A 25790-nucleotide genomic window follows, 5' to 3' on the forward strand; every position below is an offset into this window, starting at 1 on the left:
CAACAATTTATTGAACTTGTTGACCTACTTCCTTTAGCCATAGACTATGGTCTACATAGCTGGTTAACCCTAATTAGACATGTTTCTAAAATGTCAGTTTTAATTTAACATATGATAACTCCTTTGTGAAATCTTAGACTGAACAGAATAGCTATTGTATGAGCCTCAAGTACCAACTGACTATAGGTTATTAAAAACATATTGATTGAAGCTGAGGGTACTATGTAATAGAGACATATCTCATTACACAACAATTAACCCTCCAATAGGTTTCCAACAATCAGATGGTATTTATTTAATGGACAAAAACTGCTTTATGAAATACAAATTGAATACATACACAGGAAGCTTCATTTACAAAACTTCCATTTTTAAGTGGAATCGAGGCCAAGCCTTGACCAAAAGTCTGATACTCCTCATTGCCACAGAAAAAATAAATAAATCTATGGGCTGCTGGAAAGCCTGCTCTGAAGTGTCACATGAGGTTTCCCAACCCCAGCTCTAAGCTCCCAGTGAGGATGGCTGGGGAAGAGGAAGGGGGGTTTCTACAGAGGACCTAGGGAGCACATTTCCTTTCCCCGCGATCACACCCACCCAGCTGTCAAATGAAGGTTCTAGATTCAGGGACTGATAGTAGTGTGGAAAATTGGAGCCCAAATTTAATGTGATGCCATGATCTAATATATTTTTTACACACACACGTATACACCCATACTTGTACGAGCTCCTTGCCACATTCTGTGGCCTTTTTTGAGGGGAGGGAGGGGTAACACCTCCTTCAGAATTCAAGGTTTGGAAAGACTTAATGAAAGAACATGAGAGCCTCAGATAAGACAGTGCAAAATGTGAGTCGAAGCCCAGCTCCCAGCACCTGCTATGGGCTTTTGGTCAAATCTCTCCACCTCTTTGTGCGTCAGTCCCTACCTCATCTGGCAAATGCAGAAGTTGATTCCCCTCTTATAGAATTACTGGAAAGATTAAATGAGACTGTATAGAAAGCATTTAGTACAGAATCCGGTGCAGAGTAATAAGCACTTGATAAACGGTGACAGCCACAGACACAGAGTCATAATTAATCATTAGCTGGTTGCTATTTCCACCATCATCAGTGTTGTATCATCATTATTGGATAAAACATCCCCAAGAAGGGCTGGAAGGGGGGCAATATACTAATCTACCCTAAATTATAGCCAAGTTCCAACCAAAATAGAGGTCAGCATCGCAGTACGTTTCATGACCCTTTAAAATCCCCTAAAGCTTGAGCTCCTCAGGGAGTCCCAATGCTGAAAGGCAGCACAAGAAAGCGTTTGATGCAGGTTTCCACCTCCAGGCCATGGAGGCATCATTAGACCCACGTTTCAGCTGAGAATACGACTCAGGGAGGGAAAGTGACTTGCCCAAGGCCATACCCCTAGTGAGTAGCAGACAGGAGCTGAACTGAGGTATCTTGTGCCTCAGTTTACCATCCTCTGATCTTCTAAAAATTCTACCTTCAGTTCTATAGAACAACACTAGGCACAGGCACAGATTCTAACTATACAAAAATATATGTGGGACTTCCCTGGTGGCGCAGTGGTTGAGAGTCCTCCTGCCAATGCAGGGGACACGGGTTCGAGCCCTGGTCCGGGAAGATCCCACGTGCCGCGGAGCAACTAAGTCCGTGAGCCACAACGACTGAGCCTGCACTCTAGAGCCTGCGAGCCACAAGCCACCGAGCCCGCGTGCCACAACTGCTGAAGCCCATGCGCCTGGAGCCCATGCTCCACAACAAGAGAAGCCACCGCAATGAGAAGCCCACACATCGCAACGAACAGTAGCCCCTGCTCGCCGCAGTTAGGGAAAGCCCATGCAGCGACGAAGACCCAACGCAGCCAAAAAAAAAAAAAAAAAATCAGTGTTGAGCCCTGCCCAGCTTAATACTGATTCAAGAGAAAGCTAAAAGCCTTTAAAAAAAAAAAAAAAAAAAATATATATATATATATATATATGCCTGTGTATTCATGTATAATGTACCCTTCATATACTATACGTATAGGAAGGTGTTAGCCCATTAACTAGAGGCAACTTCAACTCCCGAGCTCACGGAAATGAGACCAGTACCTCCATCGCAGAGGAGGTTCTGGCGACAGAGGTTTCCATGTTTTTAATAATAAAATGAAGCTAAATATTCACCACTTAAAATATGCATCATTACTCATTAATTTCTGTTAGCAATCATTCACGTATTCCCTGACCCCCAAATCTACATCGTGCCTCTATGGACCGGTCACCGTGCTACTTGTTGGGGGTACTCGTTAAACAAGATCAAGAACGAAAAACACAGCAAAATCCCTCTCCAAGGCTGCTTCCCCTTCCAAGTTTCCCTCTTCTTGGCAGGAGAGAGAGAAGGGGCATCAACACTTCACAGGCCACACTCACCTTTCAAAGAAGTGGCCGTCGATGGGCGGGAACCACTCCAGCATCACGGAGTCGGTCGTGTGGCCCACGATCTGGGGGGCAAGGGCGACAGGCGCCGGCTTCCTGGAGGGCTGCCAGCTCTGGTACACCAGGTCCAGGTAACAGTGCATTCTGGCGACTTGATTGGGCGTGAAGGAGTCAGTGCAGTCGTCATCTGCAAGTGAGCAGAGGGAGAGATAAGAACCTCGCTGCACGGGCGGGCAGGCAAGAGAATGATGATGTCTCCTGGTGGACCGAGAGCCAGCACCCCAGCCCCTGCCAACTCAGAGCTGGCCTCTTCCAGTGCTCAAGAGTTAATGGTCTGTGAACAAATTAGTGCAGTCATCACTTCTGGAGACAGGTGAGAGGGAACAGGAGGAAAGGGAGGGAGGATAGAACTGAAAAGGCACGTCTGAGCCTGGAGAGGGAGGTCATGGATAAGGACAAGGGCAAGACAAGCTGCTTTCCACGGGGCCCAGATCCACTGGCCAGAAAGTCACACATTCCCTTGTCCGCTCCCTGCCCACCAATCATTCAACCTCTCTCACTCATCCACTCATTTTCTTGTGTATTCACTCATTCACCCACTCACTCCTTCTCACATGCACTCACTTGTTCCTTCACTCACGCCTTCACATTCATTCATTCACCCATTCATTAATTGTGCTATTTACTGATGCAGTGATGCCGGCCTTCAAACAAGCTTTCCGAGCATCGATTCCATAGTCTCTGCTCCAAGCCAAGGGCCAAGGAAACGTAAAACATTCCCGCCCTCGAGGAACTACCTGCCTAGTAATAGAGTGAAGGTCAGTTCGCTGCGTGGGTCAAGGTGGTTATAAGGCTGTTCAGGTCTGTGACACTGACTACTGATGAAGAGGAGTCGGCACGTTGAGGAAGGCGGATGAACCGGAGAGGTTTCTGGAGGTGGAACTGGAGGTCAGCCAGGTTGCACTGCTAAGACTGACAAAGAAAGCTGAGGCATGGCGGGAGGGGGAGCTCAGGCCTGCAGAGCCGAGGTGCCCTACGCAGCAAGCACAGGCCAGGAGTCAGGCAGACGCAGAAGCGGTGCAGGCTCCGTGTCCACGGCGGGAATACAAGGACAATGACGCCTTCGGCACAGCGCGATCACCGGGAAGTTTCCAGGCCCGGGGCACTGTGCTTTGGACACATATCGCCCTCTCCCTCGTTTTGGAGTGAATACTGTGATTTCTGCATTGTACAGAGGAGGAAATTGAGGCTGAGAGAGGTGTACCTGCTTTTTAAAGAGCACAGAGCTAGGGGCAGATCTGAGATTCGAACCCAGCAAGTCTGGACTCCAAGGCCACGTTTCTAAATCAATATGAGAACTTCTTTCTGAGGGGACATGAGACCTTGTCTGGGCAAAGTATCCTGCAGGTGCTTGATAAACAGGAGTTGAGCCTGAGTCTGAGGGGGCTGGAATACAATCTCTTAATGTCTTCAGATCTAACGACGACCTTCAATTCTAGTCTCTCTTTTCTAGGATGCGGAATGAAGGCCACGACCCGAGACTTATCCACACCCGCCCCCCACCCCCCCACCCCAAGGAAGAAGCTGGACTCCCATCTCTCCCTCCAACAGCTTTATTCAGCTGCCCCAGGGACAGAGCAAGGCGCTGTTTTGGCTTGGTTTCCAAAAACACCACTTCCCAGAGGTGTCCGCCTGGTCAGGGTTTCCGCAGCTGGGCCCCAGACGGAGAAGCATGGGCACAGCCAGATCTTAAAACAAACCCGCCACTGGAAATCCCGCAGCATAAACTCACTTCCCCTTATCAAACAAACAGAAAATAACTTTGGGCAGGTGCTGGGCAGTTGGACATGACCTTGAGAATCCAGCTTTGAGAAGGGACGGGGTACAGGGAGGTTATGCACAGAAGCTGCCTCTGATCCCCTTGGCAATTTTTGACACAGTCTCCTTTCCAGCACCCCGGGGAAGTCTTTCATACATCGCGTGTCCGTTGGAAAACACGGTAAAAGAGTGACTAGTTACACAGACCACTCTCAAGCCCAGATACCCCCATGTAAATACTTGGGATACCAAACGTTCTATGGGTCCCCACTGCCTGGAGAATAGAGTCCAAATGCACCTGCTGGTCTAAGAAGGGTTAGATCATCAGGTGCACCTTCCTTTGTTACTATGAACTTTGCGCTTCATCCTGAAAGCTTTGGAAAAGCCGCTGGATAGGTTTACAGGCAGGAGAAGGACATGATGGCTAAGGAAGTAGGGGTTCTGTAGTTAGATTCATGCATGAGGGAGCTGGAGTCAGGAATCTGGAGTCAAATGATTTTATGCCCTCAGTGCTTCGGTTTCCTCATCTGTAAAGTGGAGATGATGATGATAGCTAGAGTGCTTATGTCAGAACACTGCTGAGGGGTGTGAAAAGTGCAACATCAAGAGGTAGGACCAATGCTCAGTGAATGCTCCCCGCCTCGGGGCCGGGAAAGTGCCTGCGTGTGTGTGCGCACATGCGTATGCACTAAGGTGGGTGAGTGCTGGAAAACTACAAGCAGGAAAAAAATAACAGAATGTAAAATAGTCATTCTCTTTGATCTCACGACATCCCATTTACGAAGTCAACAGATCGATACTCATGAACGAACACGAGGGGAAACATATGTACAAGGATGTCTTTTGAAGCATCGTTTACATAGTAAAAATATTAGAAAGAACACATCCATGTGTCCATAGGGGGATGATTCTGTACCTTGAGGCACGTGCACAGAAGAGCGTTCTAATCAGTCACTTCCAAAACAAGGAAGTAACTTTAAAACTCAGGTCCCTTGTGTGTAAACTGGGGACATTTAAATCGACCCCACTACTTAGAGTGGTGGTGTGGACTCCATGAGCTGGAACGTATAAAGCATTTATCAGGATGAACGAAGAAGAAAAACTGCAATTTTTTCCCTCTCTACATTCTGATTTGTTTGCTTTTCTTCCCCCAAAGAAGCATATTTTCCTTTTATAGCTTAAACATGAGCCATTTCCATGTCTGTCAATAAAAAAGTTTGAAAAATGGATAGGTGATAGAACCTGGTAGGAGAACAGAACTGTATCTGAACTTTAAAGTTGAAGTCGGAAAATGTCCCTCCCAGGGTAGATCGCTTAGAGACTGAACTGCTACCAGAATCTTGGGTGAGGTAAGGGTTTCTGTTTATCATAAAGGCTCTGCCTCAATTAGCTAACGTCTCGGGTCAGCCTCTCTTAGCTTTCTGCCATCACAGGCTTTCCCTCTTGATATCCGTGGCCACTCGATCCTGGTCTCTAGGACTAGCCAACCCATCTTGTTCTTCTGTCCCCACATTGTCCCCAGGCAGAAAGGACTTTGGGGGGATTTCAGTATTCTAGGGGCCTGCACCAGTCCCCATGCCGCTGAAGTTGTGCCCTGAGTTTTCTAATCAAACTCTGTTCTCAAGAACAAGTTCCATCCATAGCTGGAAGGGCACAGAGCATGGAGGTTCAGGGCCTCCACTCCCTGTGCAGCCCTGGGCACAGTGCTAACCCCCGACAGCTTCATTTCTACCCGCTGTAAAATAAGGAATCATGACGCTAACTGCTTCCTACAGCTGATGAAAGCATTTAACAAGCTAACCCATTTCTAGAGCGTGAATAACCGAGTCGCCCTTTGTAAAAGTCTCTGCCTTTTTGTTGTTTTAAAAATAATGATAATAATAGCAACAGCAATAAGTGATGATATTCACTGTAGGGCATTTGAAATGTGCTAAGAATACTGCAAAGAAATAAACGTTACCATAAACATTACCTAGAGATAATACAATTAATATCTAGTATACACATATATGTATGTGCAGATGGATGTGAATATCTACAGTGAATTTCTGTAATTCTTATCATCACAAACATCATGTATATACTTGTGATGATATATGATATATATTCCAGGTCTTACACTACACATTAGGCTCTGGGCTGTTTTCCCGCTAAACAGTGAACAAATAATCCTACGAACTGTCACTTATTGAGCACGAGTTATGGTACCAAGGACAGATCTAAAGCCTTCACCTGTACAATCACACCTACTGTCATACAAGGTAAGGGTGAGTAACCTCCATGGTATCGATGAAATAACAGGCCCAGAGAGAAGTAACTTGCCTGAGGTCAAAGGTCAGCACACAGAGGAGTCAAGTTGGTCCCCACACTCGACACGTCACACTCTGAACCACTATGTTACTCTGCTTTGGGCCCCTCAACCATCTGCTACACATCTGCAGTGATCACATAATGTTCTATCCTATAGGTACCTTGTGATTTACTTCACCAACCCATTCTCTTTGGACTTGTAGGAAGCTTCTACTTTTTCACACATACAAAAGCACTTCTTTTCTATGCTTGGCAGACAGGAAATGCCTAATTAATATTTGGAGAATAAACATTGCAAAGAACATTTTTAGGACTAAATCTTTAAACACATCAACTGATTTATTTCCTTAGGATATAATTCTTAGAGGTGGGACTGCTGGGTCAAAACGTATGTGCGTATTAAAAGAGACACACAGAACAACGGAGACAAGGCGCTTGCTCCCAAAGGCTGCGGAAGGCCTGGTTTCCGCACTCTTGAGGAGGCAAGGCCTGGAGGGTCCTCTTGGTTGGCTCCCTGTGGCCTATTACCTTCAGGAAGCAAAATCTGAGCTGCTGCCCTTCTATCTGCCCGGGGATTATCCAACAGCTCAACGTGACCGCGCTCACCCAGTGCTCGACCTGGCTCGCCCCATCACCTGCCTGGTGTCTGCTTAATCTGAGCAGTGGGGACTCTCTTAAACTTCCCCAGCATCAGAAAGGGAGCCAAATAATTCTTGCTTAAATGCAGGTCCTGCGATAGAAGGCATGCCTTGTTTTTGCTGTGTGACCCTGGGAAAGTGACTTAAACTCCCTAAGCCACACTTTCTGCATCTGTAAAATGGGTGCAACAGTAATAGCACTTACTCCGTGGGGTTATTTTGAGGATTCAATGAGACAAGGCTACGAAGTGTTTCCCACAGTGTCTGGCATGCCACAGGCACTCAGTAACTTCTGTAGACCTGCCACCAGCCACGTTCAGTTAATTAAAATTACTTAGGACTAACAATTCAGTTCCTCAGTCTCACCTGCCGTGCTTCAAGTGCTCAATAGCCACAAGCAGCTAACGGCTACTGTACAGGGCAGCACAGACACAGAACACATACAGCTTCGCAGAAAGTTGGAGGACCCAGGAGGGAAGGAACTCGGAGCAGCTGAGCCAGCAAGGTCTCCACCCTCTTGCCTTGACTGCAAAGCCCCTGTGCCTCGCTCTCCCCAGCCCTGAGAACCCGATCCTGGTCTGCATGTTGAATTTCATCCAGCTGCTTTTGTCACCTCATCTATCAGAGATCCTAAGGAAAACAAACATTTCAAAGTTCGTGGTTGCCTTGAATATGCTTTTTGCGGGTGTAAGTTTGTTATCGTAGCTTCAGTGAATTAGTTCTGCTGTTAATGGGTCACTGAGCTGAGGGGTTCCTTTAAAAAAACAACATTAAATCAATCACCCTTTAGATCTGTACAAAGGGCAACAAAAAAAGACTTAGTTTATGGGGGTCTGGTAGCTAGTGGCAGCTCCTGACCCCTAAGAGGCCGGCAAACTTCCAAACTCATGTTATTGTTTATTTTCCATGTGCATTGAGCTGGCCAAGGAAAGGCGCTATAGAAATGGAACGTAAGCAGGGCTCTGTGAGAGGACAGGGCACCGGATGTGAGATGCAGGCTTGGCTGGGAATGGGAGCCCAGTAGGAATCTGCTTTTGAGGAAATACCCAGTACTCGGGTCTTTTTTAGAGACCCAAACCGAAGGACTGTTTACGGTGCCAAGGGTGGGTACTGACCCTTCAAGAGACCTCAGGTGTGAACTGCAGGAACCTTAAACTGGAGAGGACCCCAGAGGTCATCAGCCCAAATGGGAAACCAGGAAGACCAACAGGCAGTCATCGAATTCACTGGGTTTCAGGAGGGAAATCCTTTCTTCAAATGCAACCTGAGGCAAAACTCCAACAGAAATGGAAAACTGTTGGAAGGGGGCTCCCCTGGTTCAAGCAGAGATGGAGGCCTAGAGTCACACAGCCACTCAGGGCAGCCCCCTGAAGCATCTCTGTGGGACAGAGCTCAAAAGACACCCCAAATGCTCAATATCCCACTCAGCCATCAGCTAGGTCTCATTTGAAGAGAGGCATGAGAGTCAATGAGAAAACAAAATACTTGGAGTCACCAAAATATACAAGCAGCTCATGCAGCTCAATATTAAAACAACAAACAACCCAATCCAAAAATGGGCAGAAGACCTAAATAGACATTTCTCCAAAGAAGATATACAGATTGCCAACAAACACAAGAAAGGATGCTCAACATCACTAGTCATTAGAGAAATGCACATCAAAACTACAATGAGGTATCACTTCACACCAGTCAGAATGGCCATCATCAAAAAAATCTACAAACATATATACAATGGAATATTACTCAGCCATAAAAAGGAATGAAATTGGGTCATTGGTTGAGATGTGGATGGATCTAGAGACTGTCACACAGAGTGAAGTAAGTCAGAAAGAGAAAAACGAATATCGTATATTAACGCATATATGTGGAACCTAGAAAAATGGTACAGATGAACCGGTTTGCAGGGCAGAAATTGAGACACACATGTAGAGAACAAACCTATGGACACCAAGGGGGGAAAGCAGCGGGGGTGGGGGTGTGGGTGTGATGAATTGGGTGATTGGGATTGACATGTATTCATTGATGTGTATAAAATCGATGACTAATAAGGACCTGTTGTATAAAAAATATAAATAAAATAAAATTAAAATTTTTTTAAAAAAATCTACAAACAATAAATGCTGGAGAGGGTGTGGAGAAAAGGGAACCTTCTTGCACTGTTGGTGGGTATGTAAATTGATACAGCCACTATGGAGAACAGTATGGAGGTTCCTTAAAAAACTACAAATAGAACTACCATACGACCCAGCAATCCCACTACTGGGCATATACCCTGAGAAAACCATAATTCAAAGAGTCATGTACCACAGTGTTCATTGCAACTCAATTTAACAATAGCCAAGGGCTTCCCTGGTGGCACAGTGGTTGAGAGTCCACCTACCGATGCAGTGGACACGGGTTTGTGCCCCAGTCTGGGAAGATCCCATATGTCGCGGAGCGGCTGGGCCCGTGAGCCATGGCCGCTGAGCCTGCACGTCTGGAGCCTGTGCTCCGCAATGGGAGAGGCCACAGCAGTGAGAGGCCTGCGTACCGCAAAATAAAATAAAATAAAAAAATAAAAAAACAATAGCCAGGACATGGAAGCAACCTAAGTGCCCATTGACAGATGAATGGATAAAGAAGATGTGGCACATATATACAATGAAATATTACTCAGCCATAAAAAAGAAATGAAACTGAGTTATTTGTAGTGAGGTAGATGGACCTAGAGTCTGTCATACAGGGTGAATGAAGTAAGTCAGAAAGAGAAAAACAAATGCCGTATGCTAACACATATATATGGAATCTAAAAAAAAAAAAATGGTTATGAAGAACCTAGGGGCAGCATAGGAATAAAGACGCAGACCTACTAGAGAATGGACTTGAGGACACGGGGAGGGGGAAGGGTAAGCTGGGACAAAGTAAGACAGTGGCATGGACATATATACACTACCAAATGTAAAACAGATAGCTAGTGGGAAGCAGCCGCATAGCACAGGGAGGTCAGCTCGGTGCTCTGTGACCACCTAGAGGGGTGGGATAGGGAGGGTGGGAGGGAGACGCAAGAGGGAGGGGATATGGGGATATATGTACACGTACAGATGATTCACTTTGTTATACAGCGGCAACAACACAACAATGTAAAGCAATTATACTCCAATAAAGATGTTAAAAAAATAAAATAAGGTAAAATTAGAGATTTAACTAAGCAATTCCATTGTAAAAAAAATAAAAATACTTTGAGTCAGACGTGCGACCTGGGGCCAAAGACTTCAGTCAGCCTATGGATTGTACTGTCACCTGTGAAATGGTGATAGTTCCTACCTCATAGGTTTCTTGTGAGAATTAAATAAGATGGTGTATATTAAAGTCCTTTATGAACAGTAAGCTTTTTTACAAGAAGAAATATTGTTATTGATAAGAATCAATTTTATATGCCTGTTATTAGAGAATTTATTCATTTTCTTCCCTCTCTGCCTTTCTCTTTCCCTTCTTCCCTCCTTCCTCCCTTTCTTCTTAACAAACATTTTTAGGGCACAAGGCCCTGTGCTAGGCACTGAGAATACAGTGATGTATTAGGGGCAAGCTCCGCCTTCACAGAGCTCGCTTGTTTTGGTTGGTGGAAAGGAACACTTAAGTTGAATATTATAATAGAATTGGATGCTGGGCTACCATGTGCAGTTTTGCAGGTGGTGCCTTACCCAAAAGCTCTTGGTTAGGTGGCCAGTAGTGAGGGCTGTGGCTGCCCTAAGGAAGGGATATCTTGTTCTGATTTGCCAAAGATGTTACAAGGGCTGGAAGTGGCCTCGATATACACTAAAAGGAAGTACAGGGCATCCTAGAATCCAAAGAATGCGTCTTTAACGCTGTTACTGATGGTATGAAATAGGGCTTTGAAAGGATATATGCGGTTAGGAGGAAAGCACAACCAACTTATGTAATAATTTCATATTTGCAAAACCAAAAGCATTCTATTTTTTCTATAATAAAACACCAAAGGAGCATGTGAGAGTTCTGTGTTTTAAAAAAAGTTTCAAATAACTAAATAAATAAATAAAGTTTCAACCACCACCAGCTTAGAAAACTACAGCTGCAAAACTAGGAGGAACCTTGGAGGTCAGTTCCAAAGATTCCATTTTCTTGAGCAAAGCGGGACCCAGAGAGGGCATGTGACAGACCCCAAGGCATTAGGTGACCCTGTGGCAGAGCTGGGCCTTCTACGCAGGATTCCCGAGTTTCAGTCCTGGTGAGCTTCCTGAAGTATCTTTCTGAGGAGCCCTCAGATACAACACCTTCCTTGTATCCACGAGGTGCTCACGGAAGGAATATTATCTTGATTATTTGGGATGAGGAATTGTTGGGATAAAGAACTCTTAGAAAAGGCAAGCAGCTTGCTCGAGGCTTCTCTGAGCCAGGACCAGAGGCCAAGTCTGACACCCAGCCCCATGCACCCTGCAGAGTGTGGGCCTTACCTGCATAGCTCATGAAGTTGTTGTAAGGAGTGTTGAAGAAGCTGTTAAAGCCACAGGTGTCGTTCCCTGGCCCCGGGTCACCGCAGAACTTGTGCTTTGGGGCTGGGTTGGTGTCACTGCAGAGGTCTCCGGTCTCGAAGGAGGGCTCTGTCTCCATGCAGGGGTCACTGCAAGACTGGATCTCTGAGATGCCTCGGAAGATGTGATAGAGGCCCAGGCTGTGCCCGATCTCATGGATCATGGTGTGGGTGTACCCAGGAATGCCATAGAAAGATGGATTCAAGACAATGCCACCTGCAAGGGGAAAGCCAGAGGATTAGGCAAACTGGGCACTCTGCTTCCTGATGCAGGGATCCCCAAATCAAGCAAGGGTAAATGGGGTGCTGCCCAAAGTAACCACAGGCTTCTCCACCCTATGACTCCACTGCTGAGAGCTGTTAACGATTTGCGGTGTTAATCACCGATTGAGTAGGAAGGAGTCTCAGGAGTCATTTTGTGCAATCCCTTCATTTTTCAGTTGAAAACACCGATGCCTAAAAAAGTGAGGTAACTTAAGCAAGGGGATTTCAAACTGCTTAGAAGAAGTGGCATAATTAGAATTCAAGGACTTTGATATCTGGGCTGGCCAACATTTCAGCTGCAACTTCTTAGGAAGCGTGGCATGCCCTGGTTCACAAACACTCTACACGCATTTGCCTAAACGAAGCCCTCATGGCCAGACACCTTGGTTCCGGTTCTCATTTTGCCTTCACTAACTCTGTGAAGTCGAGCAAGTCAGTTGCCATCTCTGCGTCCCATTTCTGCAGCTCTGCACCCTTTGAGAGCGAATATTCATAAAGTCCAGCACCATGGCGTGCTCACCATTATAACACTGGTCAAAAAAGCCACTGTTTCTTGAGCATTCATTGTGTATCCTCAGGCCCTGTGCTCAGGGTTTGACGTGTATCATCACGCTGAATCATCTCACAACCCAGTAAGAGGGGCACGGACTCACAGAGAGGTGAAGTAACTGGCCCACGATCGAATTAGTTAATGGGGGGCTGGAATTTGAACCCAAGATCCTTGGGTTCCAAAGCCAGGGGTCTTAATCTGAGTTCTACTGCTAATGTTACACAGGGTCCAGAATATGGCATCTCATTGAATGTATGTTGAATATTTGCTGAATGCCGGCCCAATTAAAGATGTTTTGTGAGGCCTAAGTAATCACGCGTAGGCAGCCAGCATAGCACCTGACACACAGCAAGTGCCCTACTTACTGTCTAACCCCTTGCTACTCCAGGTGTGGCTCAAGAACGAGCAGCATCAGCGTCACCTGGAGGGTGACTAAAAATGCAGACTCTTAGGCCCCACCCCAGACCTACAGAATCAGAATAAGTACTTGAACAACAGCCCCAGAGGACTTGCCTGTGCGTTCCAGTTTGAGAAGCAATAATCTACCCCACGTCTTAAAAGGTTGAGCTTTGCTCCACTTGGGCAGATAGATGGACCAGATGTCAGGAAAAGCAATGGATAGCATGGCTCTATGTTCATTTTTAGGCACCGGAGAAATACATACAGGCTGGCTGAGAGATATTTCAACGGCAAAATCCAAGTGTGGGGAATTTCCTGGCAGTCCAGCGGTTAAGACTCGGTGCTTTCATTGCTGGGGGGTGGGGGGGGGGGGTGCAGGTTCGATCCCTGTTCGGGGAACTGAGATCTCACAAGCCACGCGGAGTGGCCACAGAAAAAAGAAGGAAATCCAAGTGTGTTTAAGGGAAGGTTAAGATGCAAGGCTGAGCAACCTGCAAGCAGTGACCGTGTGCTGAGCAGGATCTTGTGAAAGAATGGAGAGGAGCCAGGGCCTTGCTGATTTGGGCTGGCAGGCCTGGAGCAGGCGTGGGGGTAGTTTTATCTCGGACTGAACTGCGGGGAGGGTGAGTCTGCTCAACCATGGGGCTCGTGGAGTCTATTAATTCTGAACTGCCCAGAGCCTTCCAGCACAAAGATAAAGACGTATGAGAGGATGTGTGGGGCTGTGTGCACGCGCGTGTGTATGTGAGAAGGGGCAGGCAGAGGCAGGGAGGAAGAGAAATTGGGACAGGAAATCTCTCTCGATTATTTTCTGTCAATCATAATATGAAACACAATCGCCTTCCCACCCAAGGCTTTTTCCAGGGATCATGGCGTAACAGCAGGAAAAGAGGGTAAAAAAATATATATATATATTTATTTATTTATTTATTTATTTATTTATATGGTTCTAATAAATTGGGTTTGATTGGGCCTACTGCAGAGGAATTGCTTATGATCGAGATGTCTCAGGATGGGGAGGTGGCAGCCTGGAGGCCAGCTGGAGTTAGCTTGACATGGATTGCAATCTTCATTCTGTCTCTCACTGGCTGTGTCACCTTGGGAAAGTGACTTTGCATCTCTGGTGTGCTCTAAAATAAAATAGTGCCAAAGAGTCTCTGTCTTTCTATGAAGCTTTCGCATTGAGGCAAATGGGGAACGGGAGGCTGGCGGGTCCCCTCAGGTATTTCCAGGGATAATGACAGGATTGCAGACTTAATGTCCAGCCTGGCTCTGTCTGTTTCACCTCCTCCCCTCCCAACTCTCCCCTTTCCACAGAGCGACAGCACAGAGCTTGAGTCCTGTTCCACTGCTTCTCTTAAAAGGTGAAATAGCTTGAGGCTGACATCATCCTGAAATACTATAACATGCTATGGATTTATAGCCTTCTGTATTCCTGGTCCTGAGCCAGTCTCCGAAATTCACGGCATTATCAGGAGTATTTTTCTCTAATTCTAGAAGCCTGCTATTCAACCCTTCTAAAACTCTGATCATGACCCTTTTGGTTGATTTTCCAAGAGGACAGAATTTCAGCACCGAGACGGGTCCTTGGAGACCCTCTGAGTCTAACCTATTCCTTTAAAATCTGAAGAAACTGAGACCTGGAGAAGGAAAGAGTCTTGCCTGAGGCCATCCTGTTAAGTCACAGCTAAGAACAACCATGTATTTTGGCCCTGAACCAGCAAGATTCCCATATACCATGTTAGGCATGTGACATAAGCTAATCAGCTTCAGCTTTTGCTTAAGCTGCACACTCTCTTTTGCCTCGCCCCTGTCTGTCTAGGTCTGCCTATCTGTCTACCCACCCATCATCTATCTCAGAGTTTCTCAACAACCGCACTACTGGTATTTTGGGCTGGGTAATTCTTTACTGTGGGTGTTGTAGGAGATCTAGCAGCATCGCTGGCCTCTACCCACTAGATGCCAGTAGCATTCCCCCATTTGCAAAATCCAAAATTTTCTCTAGACATTGTCAAATGTCTCCTAGGGCATAAAAACCCACCCAGTTTGAACCACTAGATACTTGTTTTTGTTTCTATTTACACAACCACACATATGTGTGTGTGCACACACACAGACACACAAATTGGTTTCACTCTCTTAAAAACAACTAGGAAAAAGTAGTGGTCTGGAGGGAACTAAGTCTAGAGTCTGACTCAACACAACTTTATTGTTTGAAGTTGCAGAGTCCCTTATCTCCAAGATATTGTGGATTTAGAGCAGCTACTGGACTCTGGCTGTATCACCAGGAGACCAGACAGGCCTGAGGAAAGATCCAGCACTGTCACCCTGCTGAGCCCTAACATTCTCAGATGAAGGTACTCACTGAGTCATCACTATTCACTGGTGTAAATAATAGGAACATTCTAACAAGGGGAAAATAGCCAAATAAATTGCAGCGCCCTCAGTCAACGGAACGCTATGTGGCTATTAAAAAATATCTTGTCTTTAGAGAACTGGACATAACCTAGAGAGATGCTTTTTCCTCTTGTGATGTTAAATGAAAAAAAGTTGGGTGGGAAGTAATTTTGAAGACTGTTTCAACATGGGAAAATGTAGACAGCATAATATTAAGTGACAAAGAGAATATTAAGTGAAAAAGAACACATGCATGTATGCTATGATTTCAAATATGCACAAGATGAAAAAAATGCATGTCTACCTATAGACGTGTATTGGAAGAGAGCATGGAAAAATTAAAATTAAAGAACAACGTCTGCTTACAGGGCCTGGTTCAGAAACCTTTGTCATTTCTGACTTTTGGTGACTGGTCTGGGTAAACGTATGTCTTGTTTATGGATTTGCATAATTTGAATGTAAGAAGAGTTCCTGGTGGTGCTGGTGGGTGGAATACGGAGGAACAGGGAGTTCTTAGGAACTCTCTCTTGCCTCTTTGGCATCTTTCAAGTCAACCCATCATGGGCAGGGCCAGCACAATGTGCTTACCAGGTAGAGAAGATATTTGCATGAACTAAGAGGCAGGGGGTGTAAGGAGAAAGCAACAGATGAAGAGAGCTGGAAACTTATATTCCAGTTGTGGTCCTGCCGCTGATTTGTCTGTGACCTTGGATAAGTCCCATTCCCTCTCTGGATCTTAAGTTTCTCCATTGGTAGAACAGGATTAATGACATTGTGATATTTCTCAAAGCATCACCTGATGGGTGAAAGGTAAGGAATGCTAAAGAGTTTTGAAAAATTAAAAAGTGATAAGTAAATAGGTTGCTCACCCATCACTACCATGGTCCCTATCATCATCCTTACTGCTAACTGTATTCCTGTACTAATCCAATTTCTTCCTGAAGAAGTTTCTAATTCTCACCTAAATGCATTAGGGCCTCCTTGTCCCACGGCCAAGTTGCTACTCCTGCCAATTCCTCCTCCGAGGAGTTAGCAAAGAAGATATTGAGGTGTGTTGATCCATCCAGTCTAAGAATGTTCTTCAGCTCATTAACATCCAAGTATGCTCTGTAAGAGAAAAAGAACCTTGGCTGTCATCACCATCCAAAAAAGGCAGTATTCAAAGAGCAGGTACTCCCAAATTAATTGAGTCATGATGTGCCAGGCACTTGGCTAAGCATTTTATAAACATCGCCGCACTGACTGCCTCCAATAATCTTCTATGGTGAGTGAGATAATCCCATTCTACAGATGAAAAAATGAAGTCCTTGTGAGTTTAAGAAACTTGAAGACTGCTCAGCTTATAAACGATAGCACAGTTCAGTTTAAAACCTAGATTTATCTAAAGTCAACATCTGTGCCCCTAAGGACTCTGCTATATGGACTGATGATAGGGCAACATAATATGGATATAGATTGAGAGCAGGCCATGGAAGAGATAACATGTATTCTAGCCTTGGCGTCTCCCCTACTTCATTCATTCACTATGGACCTCGGACCACGTATTTGGCAAATACGAAGCTGTACTAGGAGGCCTACTTTGCATCTCTACTCAAATCTTGCAAGGAGGTGTTATTACTCTGTTCTCAAGATAAGCAACATGTGGTCCAAAGTGATTAAACAGGTTGCCCAAAGTTGCAGAACTGGGTTTCAAGGCCAATTCTGTCTAGCTTGGAAACTTATGCTCTTTACGCTGGGGCATTATCTGCCTCCCATAGATGATTCTGCGTTCTGTAAGCCTCTATTTCTTTGTCCATAAAATAGGCTAAGGGATTTGGTATTTGGGGTAGCTTCCATTGCACATATTTAGAATATAGACTGACATGTTTGGAAAGTAAATTAATTCCCCACACTACGATCATCAGCTCTTTAATACACCGAACAAACATATGTTGGAGAGAGAAAGAACAGGCCTTTGGAAAGAGACTGGCATATCCTAGGTGCACAATAAATACAAACACTTTCCTTGTGGAGTACGATTCTCCCATCAGAATAGGAATGATAAAGCTTTGGGTCAGTCACAGGCATATGATTATTATTTTTTAACCTCTTTATTGGAGTATAATTGCTTTACAATGGTGTGTTAGTTTCTGCTTTATAACAAAGTGAATCAGCTATACGCATACATATGTCCCCATATCTCCTCCCTCTTGCATCTCCCTCACACCCTCCCTATCCCACCCCTCTAAGTGGTCACAAAGCACTGAGCTGATCTCCCTGTGCTATGCGGCTGCTTCCCACTAGCTATCTATTTTACCTTAGGTAGTGTATATGTGTCCATGCCACTCTCTCACTTCGTCCCAGCTTACCCTTCCCCCTCCCCGTGCCCTCAAGTCCATTCTCTACGTCTGCATCTTTATTCCTGTCCTGCCCCTAGGTTCTTCAGAACCATTTTTTTTTTTTTTAAGATTCCATATATATATATATGTGTTAGCACATGGTATTTGTTTTTCTGTTTCTGGCTTACTTCACTCTGCATGACAGACTCTAGGTCCATCCACCTCACTACAAATAACTCAGTTTCATTTCTTTTTTATGGCTGAGTAATATTCCATTGTATATATGTGCCACGTCTTCTTTAATCATTCACCTGTGGATGGACACTTAGGTTGCTTCCATGTCCTGGCCATTGTTAAATAGATTTGCAATGAACACTGTGGTACGTGACTCTTTTTGAATTATGGTTTTCTCAGGGTATATGCCCAGTAGTGGGATTGCTGGGTCATGGTAGTTCTATTTGTAGTTTTTTAAGGAACCCCCATACTGTTCTCCATAGTGGCTGTATCAATTTACATTCCCACCAACAGTGCAAGAGGGTTCCCTTTGCTCCATACCCTCTCCAGCATTTACTGTTTGTAGAGTTTTTGATGATGGCCATTCTGACTGCTGTGAGGTGATACCTCACTGTAGTTTTGATTTGCATTTCTCTAATGATTAGTGATGTTGAGCATCCTTTCATGTGTTTGTTGGCAATCTGTATATCTTCTTCAGAGAAATGTCTATTTAGGTCTTCTGCTCATTTTTGGATTGGGTTGTTTGTTTTTTTAATATTGAGCTGCATGAGCTGCTTGTACATTTTGGAGATTAATCCTTTGTCAGTTGCTTCATTTGCAAATATTTTCTCCCCTTCTGAGGGCTGTCTTTTCATCTTGCTTATGTTTTCCTTTGCTGCGCAAAAGTTTTTAAGTTTCATTAGGTCCCATTTGTTTATTTTTGTTTTTATTTCCATGTCTCTAGGCGGTGGGTCAAAAAGGATCTTGCTGTGATTTATGTCATAGAGTGTGTTCTGCCTATGTTTTCCTCTAAGAGTTTGATAGTGTCTGGCCTTACATTTAGGTCTTTAATCCATTTGGAGTTTATTGTTGTGTATGGTGTGAGGGAGTAATTTCATTCTTTTGCATGTAGCTGTCCAGTTTTCCCAGCACCACTTAGTGAAGAGGCTGCCTTTTCTCCGTTGTATATTCTTAGAGGCATAATATTTAATGGATTGTTTTCTAAATAGAGAGAGGGATCTTGTTCACCCTCATGCTTCTTTCAGCCCCATTTTATGTCTGCCATCTTCTATCTTAGGGATCCTTGTGAACAGCTGGTAAGCATTTCTTGAGTTGAGTTGGAAATGAATCAATGAATAAAAACATACATAAATAAGCAAGCAGGCAGCCTGATGTAGTAGGTGAGCTAAAGTCTCTGAATAATGATATTTAACGTTTGTTGGGCCCTTCCATGTGGTCTGACTACATGGATTATCACCTTTAATCTTCTCAATACCACCCAGGTAGGTGGTATTATTATCCCCATTTTCCAGAGGACGGAAAAGAGGCTTACAGAGCCTTCGTACCTCGCTCAGGTCACACAGCTAGTTGGAAGAGTTTCCCTTTCTCCCGGGGGTTTGGTGCAGAGCCTGGCCAGTAGAACACTCACGCTGCTGCCCCTCTCTTTCCCTCCTGGAATCACAGAAGGGGATCCCACATGTGAAAGAGTAAAGTCAGAGATCCCCAGCAGGGCCGGCAAGACCCTGTTTCCCCCTTTAGCTTCTCCTCTCTCTGTTCCCTCTCTTGAATTTCCCACTGTGTGTTGTCAGCACCCCCGGCAGCCCCCCAGGAGGCAGTGCCTTTAGCCTCAGTGCCTTTACTCATGCTGTTCTCTCTGTCAGGGACTTTGCTCCCATTTCATCCCCTGATGAACAAATCCGAAGTCCATCCTGGTACCACGCCTCCGGGAAGACTTCCCTGAGTCCCATCTCACCCCCACCCCCTTTACCACCTCTGTACTCATCTACCTCCTGTGAGTACTGGCTCTCACACCATTCCAAATACTCTACCTGTCTGTATCTACCACTGTTTGTGGCCCCCAGGGGGCAGGGAATGTGCCGAATTCATCTCTGTTTACCCAGTTCTCCACACAGGGCTTGACACTGGGCAAGCGCTCAGGAGATTGTTGATGGAGCTGAATTTACATTGGGAAAGAGAAAACCTAAAATATTTAGGTCCCAGTCTCAGCTTCAACACTTCCTTCCTATGAGGCCTCAGTTTCCTTATCAACATAACTGGGATTGATAACGGCTGCCTGGTGCTTCCCAGGGCATTTCTATGGGTCACAAACCTACACCTCTACGCTGACAGGAATAGGATATGTCTGAGACCTACAGTGTCCTCCTGGCCACCCATGTGATCAAGAGCCCATGATAGTCAGGTGACCGTAAGTTTTGCAGCCTTTCCAAAAAAGGTGATCATGAGTTGGAGACACAAGCAAGGTCTAGAAAGGGCACATCTGTGTATAGGTTGAGCTGACTAGTAATTCCAAGGACAGCCACAGAAGCTGAAATATTGACCCGAAATTTTGCTGCTATACCTCCTCGCCCCAGAGATTCCAACTTCAGCTTCTTAGGCTAGAAGCCTCATAAGGAGTTTGAATGAGTTTTCTGACCCGAGTAGGGATGAGGAATGACAAAGACAGCATGCAGTAAGCTCCTGCTGTGTGCCAGCCCCTGTGCTAGCTACACCTGTTGTCCCATCTCTTTGCAGTATTTGAAGTCACGTAGCAGAGTGGGTAGGATGGCTCATTCTCAAGCCAGAGTCCTGGGTTTGAATCCAGCTCTTCCACTGGACGTCTGGGTCACCTTGGGCTATTTACTTAACTTCTTGCACCCCAGTTTCTTTATACATCAAACAAGGATGATAATAGTATCTACCTCATAGAGTTGTTCTGAGGATTTAGGATGTTAATAAAGAAAGTGTAAAGGGCTTAGAATAATACCTGGCACATAGAAACCCTCGGGAAATGTTTAGCAATTCCTATTATTTATCCCCATCTTGCAGATGAAGGAACAGGGGTTCAGAGATCACATAAATACAGACAAGGCCAAGTCCAAATCTAGATGTGTCCAATTCTTCCCTCAACCTCACCCTCAAGTCCAAGCTCACTCAGGGCCACTGTGAAAGGAAACAATGTGTGGGAGGAGAATGAAAACACAGAGAAGCCAAGATTTTCCTGGATCGGACCTTTCCACATTATTTATTATTTTCTAATTGATTTGTCCATTTCCATCAAGCGTTCTCTCAGGCAGAGAACACAAATGCTATTAGAGAAAGTCACCTCTTTGCCCCTTTGCTCCAGGCTGAGAAAGCTTCAGGAGAGGAAGAGAGGGGTGGGGCAGGGGCAGGGAGATGTTTTAATTGGTTGTTTATTCTCATGTAATTGCAGAAACCAATCTTTTCAGGGGGTGGTATTCAACCTGGCCCAAGGCAGAGATGTGGGATATTGAGGCCTCTCCTTTGCTTGTATGTGGGTGTTTTTTTTTTTTCTTCACACTTTAAGAAGCCCCCATTTCCCAAAAGAGGGGCCACTCAGGCCCCTGACCCCACTGGCCCCTCTCCTCTCTGGCTCTTTTTTAGGGCGGAGGGGACCCCCACAAAGGAAAATGGCTCTGTGGCCAAGAGATTTCCTTCTGCTGGCTGAGGTCTTCCCACCAGTTCAGAGCCAAGCTGGGTGTCTCCCAAAAGTATCAGGGGAAAATCCTAGGGACAGGGACCCATGTATTTACCTTCCTCCCCCATCTCTTTAAGGTTTGTTTATTCCCTCTGTTGATGGATGGAGGAGAAAGCAGAGAAGGTCAAAGTGAGAAGGATCATTAGAGTTTAGGGAGATGGGTTGATAAGAGGAGGAAAAGGGTTTGCTCAGGGCCACTTGCTTTCCATTTTGCCACTGCGGGGAGGTTGGCCCCCTGTGTATACTATAAATCTGTGAAATCTCTTAAAAAAAAAAACCAAACAAACTACCCCCTCCCAAATCAATCCAAATCCCAAACTCTGTGTCTTCATTAATTTATGCGCAGGTACTACTCAGTTGGACAGACAGACAGACCTAGATCCATGGGCGAGTTGCCCTGCCTCTCTGAGTCTCAGCTAGCTCATGGGGATACCAGAGGGATGAAATGAGCACCATCCTGGCACAAAGTCCCCTCCATATTCTGGTCTCCTATTTCCTCCTACTGGGAAGAAACCTAAACTGACAGTCTGCCTTCCGGGTGGCTCTCCCCGGCTCGGCTTTCAGTGTCTCATCCTTACCACTCAATCTTCTTCCCCCTCCCACAAACTCCAACTCAAGTTACTGCGGTTTCCTCATCCTGAGAACCTCTGGTTTTCCCCAATCATGCCCATTCATGAAGCATGCCCATCAGTTTCTCTTCTCTGCCTTATGAGCTCTCTTCCTGAATCTCAGCCTTTTAAAATCTCACCCTCCCTGCTAAGCTCAGCTTACATGTAATGAATACCGTGTGTCCACTCCTGACCACCCTCCCCTGTAAAATGGGGCGATGATGTCCACCCTTCAGGAGAATCAGGAGGACTGGAGGCAGTGCAGAAAACGTTCCTCGCACAGTGTCTGGCACATTTGAAGATACTCATTGACCAGCCTGGGCTATTTTTATTGCATCATTATTATATTAATTACAATGAAAATTATTAGCAACACCCAAATCATCAATACCACCTCTAGCTGATTCTAGTACTTATCTAGTACTTTGGAGTCTAGTACTTATCACCCTGCTCTGTGTTATCCTCACTGCCTTCTCCATCAGGCTGCGGTAATACGCTTCAAGCAGGTAGAGGTCGAGTCTTTATCATCTCTGTGTCTCCCCAAAACTTTCCTTCAAGAGACAGAGCTACCTCTGGTTGGCAGCTTTTGAGCACCTATCTCTCCTGTAAATTGCACAACTTCAGAACAGGATGAGGAAGCCTGGGACTCAAGTTTAAGTGAAGCGACTTTCCCAAGGTATCAAATAAGGGGTGTAGACCTCTCTTCACTAGCCTGTATGTGACAGCACCTTTGCACCAACTAATAAAGTCACCTCTCCCTTCGGGGGGTGGGGGTGGGACATAGCTCCTTGCAAGGGGGCACGGCTTGGAGAGTTATAGGCATGGGAGGGATTGTAGCATCCACCCTCCTCCTCAGCTGGACACCATGTGCAGAACCTACATTGCCTGGATTTCTGGCCCATTCCCATGATGCCCAGCTGCCTAGTCTGAAGCTCAGAGTCCCCACCTATTCAGTGAGCTCGTGAACTACACGTGTTTTCCGAATCACGGTCTAGAGAAGGCTAAATCCACAAGAAGCAGAGGCATATTTAAAGGAAAAGGGTTTTCAAGTCAGATGGCTTTGGACGCGCTCTGCTAAACAAGGTTAAATACGTATATTTTTTAATTGCAAGAATTTTCAGAGCCTTTAATATACAAAATGGGAATAAGACAGAGAGCGTATGAAGTATTCCCAAACATATTTGACCGTAATCCTTTCTCCCCGTCCCACCTCTGCCTTTGCCAAAAATCAAATAACAGCATAACCAATAGAGTTCGGGAAACGCTGGGCTAAGTTGGAAAGTCCCTCCTCACTTAGATCCTCTCCCCAACTGCCTGTCAAGAGAGGTGTCTTGGTGTCTCTTTCCTTCCTGCACAGCTCTTGTACCTGGCTCCTCCTGCGAAGGCTACGGGTCCCCTGGAATGTCAGTTTCAGGGGGGGGGCCCAGCCAAGGTGCCCAGACTCTACCCCTCTGCCAAAACTGCATTTCAAAGCCATGAGAGCAGTTCTGGAGGGAGATCAAAGCTCTCTCAACTCAACTGTCATTAGAATATTTTCTTTATGCATCTCACTCGCTGATGAGTGCCAACAACATACTTCCGAAATGCACTGGCCTGAGATGGTACAACTGTGATAATCTCAATGAGAGGGCCATCAGGGCCTGTTTTATTGAATGAGAAGCAAAAGGGAACTACATTCAAAATGCAGAACAACAACAACCCTTCAAATGGAATCATGAAAGGCTCAAGTTTTTCCAGTTCTAGAAGCAGAATACACTGGCTCTCCCGTTTGAAGGACGGTTGGTCAGAGGTACGGATGCCAGTGAGCCCAGATCAAGACTGACCAGCCCCTGTTTCTATTCCCACTCAGAGCAAACGGACTCCCCACTGCAGAAGTGATAGCTGAGATCTTTGACAGGTGCCCTGCCGAAGTCCTGCTCCCTGGGCCCTTGATAGGTGCAGGTCGGCTACAGGGATGGTGCCAGCCACGTGCTGATGCCCTCAATTTGAGGAGGGTCTGTCTGAGCTGCTCCTAGCTGAGAACAGGCCATTTCCAAGCTAGAGGCCGGGGACAACTCTTTCAAGTTAAGGGAAAGGGCAGCAGACTGCTACAGAAAAAGCCACATCTTTTTTTTGGCGGTACACGGGCCTCTCACCGTTGTGGCCCCTCCCGTTGCGGAGCACAGGCTCCGGACGCGCAGGCTCAGCGGCCATGGCCCACGGGCCCAGCCGCTCCGCGGCACGTGGGATCCTCCCAGACCGCACGAACCCGTGTTCCCTGCATCTGCAGGCGGACTCTCAACCACTGCGCCACCAGGGAAGCCCTTCACATCTTCTTTTTTTTTTTTAAGGGAAATTTATTTAAATATGACAGTGTAACATTTAAATAGAATACTGGACCCTTATTCTCCTTGTAGCCCATGTAGAGAACAGTCTTACACAGTAAGACTCTCTGTTACTTTCATAATTAAATGTTCTTGCGTAGAATTCTAGATAGAAAGGTTCTGGACTTAAGTCTATTCTTCAATCAATGATATGAAAGTGGGGCATACGTCTGTCAAAGTTTGTTACGCATATGTTTGTGTTTACTATTTTCTTCTGGAAGTACACACCAGGACCTATCTGACTGTCGTCATCCTTGGCCTTACTTTTCTTTTGGAAAAAAGCCACATCTGAAGAGACAGGCAGACTAGGGCTCAAATCCTCCCTCTTCTACCAAGTGGCCCTGTGACCTGGGAGAAGGGACTCAATCTCTCTGAACCTCAATTTCCTCATCTGTAAATGGGGATGATAAAATTCAACCTAGAGAGTGGAATATGAAAATCCAAGGAAGTCCCTAAAAGAGGGCCCAACTCATGAAAAGGCCCCGAGAGGCACAATTCTATTTAGCTTTTGCCCACGGAGCTAGAGGAAACTGATCTTAGGTCCCAAAGCTCACCGTGTCGTCTCCCTTCCATCAGTGAACCCTGGTTCCCGTCGCTGGACCACTGTGTTTATCTTCCTCATAGGCAGCTGCCCCGTGTCTACAAGTCATAGAGAAAGTCCTGTAACACTGCCTAGCTCCAAATTCTGATTGCAGTCTGTCATTCCCAAGGAGGATCTCAAGTCCGTGACCCACTCCTCCACTTCCAGAACACACCAGAGCATTTGAAAGTGATTATCAAATATAAAGATCAAAGCCACTCAAAGCGAGTCATTAAAGCAAGATAAACCTCAGAATGTTTATTGCATCCATATCCTTGTTCCAAATAACAAGATTTCTCCAAACTGTGACCAGTTCTAAAACCTGGATTTTGTACTTTTATCCCAAGGGCCCTAATGATCTGGACTTTATTCTCCTGCTTAGTTTCATTGTCAGAAATGTCTAACGCTGCCTCTCCTGTACGAAGAGGCACAGGGAAAACAAAAATGCTTGGAGAGTTTACTAAATTCTCGGAATCCTGAATGATTGGTTTCAAAAATAACAGCTTTTATATGGAAGCTTGACATGCAATCTCAGAAAGATGTAACAGCACCAATGAAGGAGCAACTGAAAAATTGACCATTCTTTCATTATTTTACTGAATAAGTCATTCTTTCATTACCTTTTCTCTACCCTCCCACCCTGCCTGCCTGCCCACTTTCATTCTTGCCTTTTCAACTTCCTTTCTCCTTGCATAGTATTTATTCAGTCTTTTCCTCTTTCATTCTCCAATACTTATTGAGATTATACCATATACCATACTTTAAGCTGGAAACTGGGCATAAAATATGAATGAGAAACACTTTTCACTATCAAAGAGTTAGCAGTTTTATGAAGGAAGCAAGACAAATTATCAGATGATCACAACACAATGTGATAATAC

The 25790-nt window shown here is 45.4% G+C and overlaps 1 protein-coding gene across 2 annotated transcripts in view; it reads right to left on the reverse strand.

The window, feature by feature from the left end:
• Window positions 1–25790, reverse strand: part of PAPPA (pappalysin 1) — a 255679-nt gene that overhangs the window by 183994 nt on the left and 45895 nt on the right. For both annotated transcript variants that reach the window (XM_059071226.2, XM_067040877.1), the window contains exons 3-5: window positions 16293–16438; window positions 11645–11938; window positions 2419–2611 (exon numbers count right to left, since the gene is read on the reverse strand). In XM_059071226.2, the coding sequence (XP_058927209.1) occupies window positions 2419–2611; window positions 11645–11938; window positions 16293–16438 (633 nt within the window). The remainder of the gene's footprint in view (window positions 1–2418; window positions 2612–11644; window positions 11939–16292; window positions 16439–25790) is intronic.

Source organism: Kogia breviceps, chromosome 8 (genome assembly GCF_026419965.1).
Source record: "Kogia breviceps isolate mKogBre1 chromosome 8, mKogBre1 haplotype 1, whole genome shotgun sequence".
Classification (NCBI taxonomy): Eukaryota; Metazoa; Chordata; class Mammalia; order Artiodactyla; family Physeteridae; genus Kogia; species Kogia breviceps.